Raw genomic sequence first — 4,015 nt, 5'->3', positions numbered from 1 at the left:
CCTGACTTATTATGACCTACATTCAACGTGTCCTCATTCGGCCCGATGTCTTCTATTCGACACCATAAAAGGAGTTATCAGCTTTCCGATGAAGAATATAAATTTACCATATATTTCTTTTTTAGAAATCGATTCTGTATTATAACGCGTCATCCCTTGAAAATTCAATAAAAGCATTCACCTTTGTATAGGAATCCTACTTAGTTCGCATAATAAGATTTATATGTAATTTTTTTAATACAAATTCTGTGTTGTCTGCCTTTTTGAACAGCAATTTTTGCCATTCTGCATGTAAGTACATAAACAACTGATTCGATCTTTAGACTCCTATAAGCAGATTTTGTTATTGCCAAGAAATTGGCAGTGCCACATTCCTTGACTTGATTGTAGTAAAGTACTGTCTGTTTTTCTAGATTGCAGCGCGATGTATAGTGTAAGACAATTTAGTCAGCCCATAACTCGGTCAACTAAAATCAGAGTTTGTTTTAATTGATTAAATTAATTGATTTAATTCCTTTAATTGATTTAATTCCTGTCTTGTGGTAACGATTGTATCCGACAAAAAGGAATTAATAATCATACGACATGTTTCTGTTTCTCTTGCAGGTATGATCACTCTGGTCGACGGCGTTCCGACTTTCATGGACCCTCTCAAGGAATGGAAGATAATAGTAACGCATTATGGAGGATTGGCCGGTCTCGCTCTGATCGGACTTATCCTGGCAGCTATTCTTCCCTGCGCCGGTCTCTTTTTCTGTTGTTGCAGATGCGCGGGACATTGCGGTGCCCGAAGTCAACCTTTCGATAAAAAGCACGATCATTGCAGAAAAATTATGCTCAGCATCATGTTAATCGTTGTCGCTACTATTATTCTGTAAGTTACGTTTTTATAAATACCGCGTTTAATGGTATACATATCTCTCCGTATGTTTTAAAAAATTATGTTCCTGGTAAATATTGGTCATTAAACAAGACAAGATTTAAAGGGCATTTGCTTACATTAAAGAAATATTGCGGTAAATGCCGTGATGAAATATAAAAATTATTTGAATGAATTTTTGGTGAGATCGAAAATTCTGGAATTGATTAATGCATTATCTTTGCATGATTACTTAAGTAGATTACTTAAGAAGATTACTTAAAAAAAAAAAAAACGATTTGTATAATTTAATATTTTATGATTATTTATACCATGTAAATAAAATTTCGAGTCTTTTCCCAGCAAATATAAATACTATATAACGTGTGAGATAGTTTCGTTCAAATTATGTCCTTTGACCAATCCACGATGCCACGATATGGCTCGAGATGCGTGATAGGATTGTTTTAAGTCGATCACACAGTGTACCATACACGAGGTATAATTTCTTGCATGATGGGTTTATATGTTGCTGTGCCTGCTCTAATATATGTTAAATATCTCCATACATTGAACGAAACATACTATCACTCTTGATTTCTGTGTTTGATATGATATTATTACATTATTTTCAGAATTATATAAGTTACATAAAAAAAATAAGTTACTTTTTTTTAGTAACGAATGAGTAACGTAGTTACTTTTCCTAGTGAGTAACGATAACTAAGTCAATGTTCAGTAACAAGTAACGAAATTTTACGTTACTTTTTTCATTATTCTGTTGATATATATTCATTCATAGTTTTCATAGTTAGGCCTTATATAATTATTTAAGGTATTTAAGCTTCCTTAAATTTATCTTCAGCTTTACGAATTATTTTATTGGCTACTGAGCATCTGAGGATAAATTTAAGGAAGCTTTAAATATAAGGTCTGTGACTATCAATATGGAATAGAGTTACTTTAATAAGACTAAAAGATTATATTATTTAAATTTAGAAGATATCAGTATGTTAAATGAGCATCTTCTTTTGAAAAAATTTTTTCAATCATATATAATATCAGTCTATCAAGTAATGCATCGGTAGAAAAACTTTTTAATATTAGTGGACTCATTTTGACGAATTTTCGAATCAGTCTGTTTAATAGACGGATATTTTGAAAAACAATTATTATTAAACAAAAAGGTTCAGCGATATAAATTAATTAGATATAATTTAAAGTTAAAAAATATGTGTTTACATAAATTACGATATGTATCAAAACCGATATGTACCAAATAAAAAACTAAATAAAGAATTAATAATATGAATGATAATAATAATATGAAAAACAAAATAAAAGTATGAATTAAAAAACGATTATTCTTATATAGTTATAATTTAAATAAATGTAATTGGAAAAGTTTTTGGAAAAATAACGGAAAAAGTAATGATTTTTTCATTACTTTTAAATAACGATAACGCATTACTTTTAGAATCGGTAACAAGTAACGAATAACAAAGTATTTTTTACCGCAAGTAACGGTTGCAGTAATATATTACTAAAAACATTAACAACCCTGATTATTTCATATTCCTAGTTTCCTTGCACGCGCAATCAAAACGTTAAGAAACAATATTAAAATATTGAATAAAAAAAAATATCTTATTCGATCGATACATATAAGAACACAACCGTTATTATAACGGTTTATAAGGCTAATGTCTTTAACGGTCTTAGCTGGATCTTAAATAAGTATATTTAAGTAGGTACTTATTTAATTCTGTGTGAATTTATATACTACGTATGTAATCCTTCAAATTGCACGCGGAAATGATTTTTCGATCTTGAAACGTAAACTTTACTAAATTACTCGTAATATTATCAATTCGTAATATTATTGCGTAATATTACGAATTAAATTGACTATACTCAGAAAAAAAGTCATCAATAAAAGATAACTATAAATTTGTGTGTAGTGAAATAGCGTCTCAACTATATATATAGGATGTCCCATTTTAATGTCCCATCCCAAATAACTTTTTTATTTTTGATCTTAGGAAAAAATGTTTCAGACAAAAGTTGTATGATTTTGAGGGGGACAAAAATGGTGTCATAAGTTTGACCTTGAATAGTTGTTTGAAAGTCATGTGAAGATTATCTTCAATTTCTTAAATGGAACTACTTTTTATTACATATTTTTGTAGATCATTTCGAGAGCTTTCCAAAATACTATAATTAAGTTCATTTTCATTTTCTTTTTAAGTTATATTAAGGCTTGCAAGTTTTAGAACCGCCGGCATTAGCATTACCCAAGATGTCCGACAGATGCGACGGTTAAAATCTCTTGAATGTTGTTCAGGATCATGGATAACATTTGTCAAGTTCAAGGCATTGAAGGTTGTACCTCTATTTCAATTTTTACGTAGAAATGTAGTTTTTAGTGCAAAAATGAAAATAAGAGAAATGAAAATAATCCAATGGACTTGATCTTGATAATGGCAATGCCAATGCTGATCCGCTTAGATTAGATAGATCAAAAGCTATTTACTATCGAAAAAACGAATCGTACATTTCTTCTCTGGTCGACGTTAATAATAATAACAAAACAAAATATCAAAGATTCAGATTTTGCATAACAGTATTTCCGCAATATGTAATAGGGCACATAGAGAAAAAACAAAAACACTTTCATTATATACTCCGAGCGGATGCAATCGACTGAACACACTAAAACCTGATCGGTTCAGTCCTTATTGAGACTAATAATCTCGATCCCTCATTGTCGGCTTGCGTAAAGTTGTCATGGCAGTGTCATTGTGCTTGGCTTAGCGCCAATTAGACATTACCGTGTCTCTAGATATATCATCTCCGAGAACATCCCTCCTGCAAAGAGTCGAATAAAAAATAGTTTCGAATTTCACAATAAACTGGAATCGACAACAGAGATTATGGTACTAAAAATTCATTTTTACGTAAAAATGAAAATATGAGGTACAATCTCCATTGATCTTTGATAAATGCTATTCAGAACCCGTCGGTCGAACATCTTGGGTAATGCTAATGCCGGCGGTGCTGTAACTTGCAAACTTAATATAACTTGAAAAGTACTTAATGGAAATGAATTTATAATGTTTTAGAAAGCTTTTGAGACAATCTATCATATAAGAATGC

The 4,015-nt window shown here is 30.5% G+C and overlaps 1 protein-coding gene across 1 annotated transcript in view; it reads left to right on the top strand.

Moving 5' to 3' along the window:
• Positions 1–608: 608 nt before the first annotated feature.
• The window catches only part of LOC105620819 (prominin-like protein), a 271,180-nt gene continuing 267,773 nt past the window's right edge, over positions 609–4,015 (top strand). Inside the window, 1 exon segment of the mRNA XM_012202300.1 lies at positions 609–874. Within this exon segment, the coding sequence (XP_012057690.1) occupies positions 609–874 (266 nt within the window).

The sequence above is a fragment of the Atta cephalotes genome (assembly GCF_000143395.1).
Source record: "Atta cephalotes unplaced genomic scaffold scaffold00029, whole genome shotgun sequence".
NCBI classification, from domain to species: Eukaryota; Metazoa; Arthropoda; class Insecta; order Hymenoptera; family Formicidae; genus Atta; species Atta cephalotes.
This window is presented reverse-complemented; position numbering and strand designations above follow the sequence as displayed.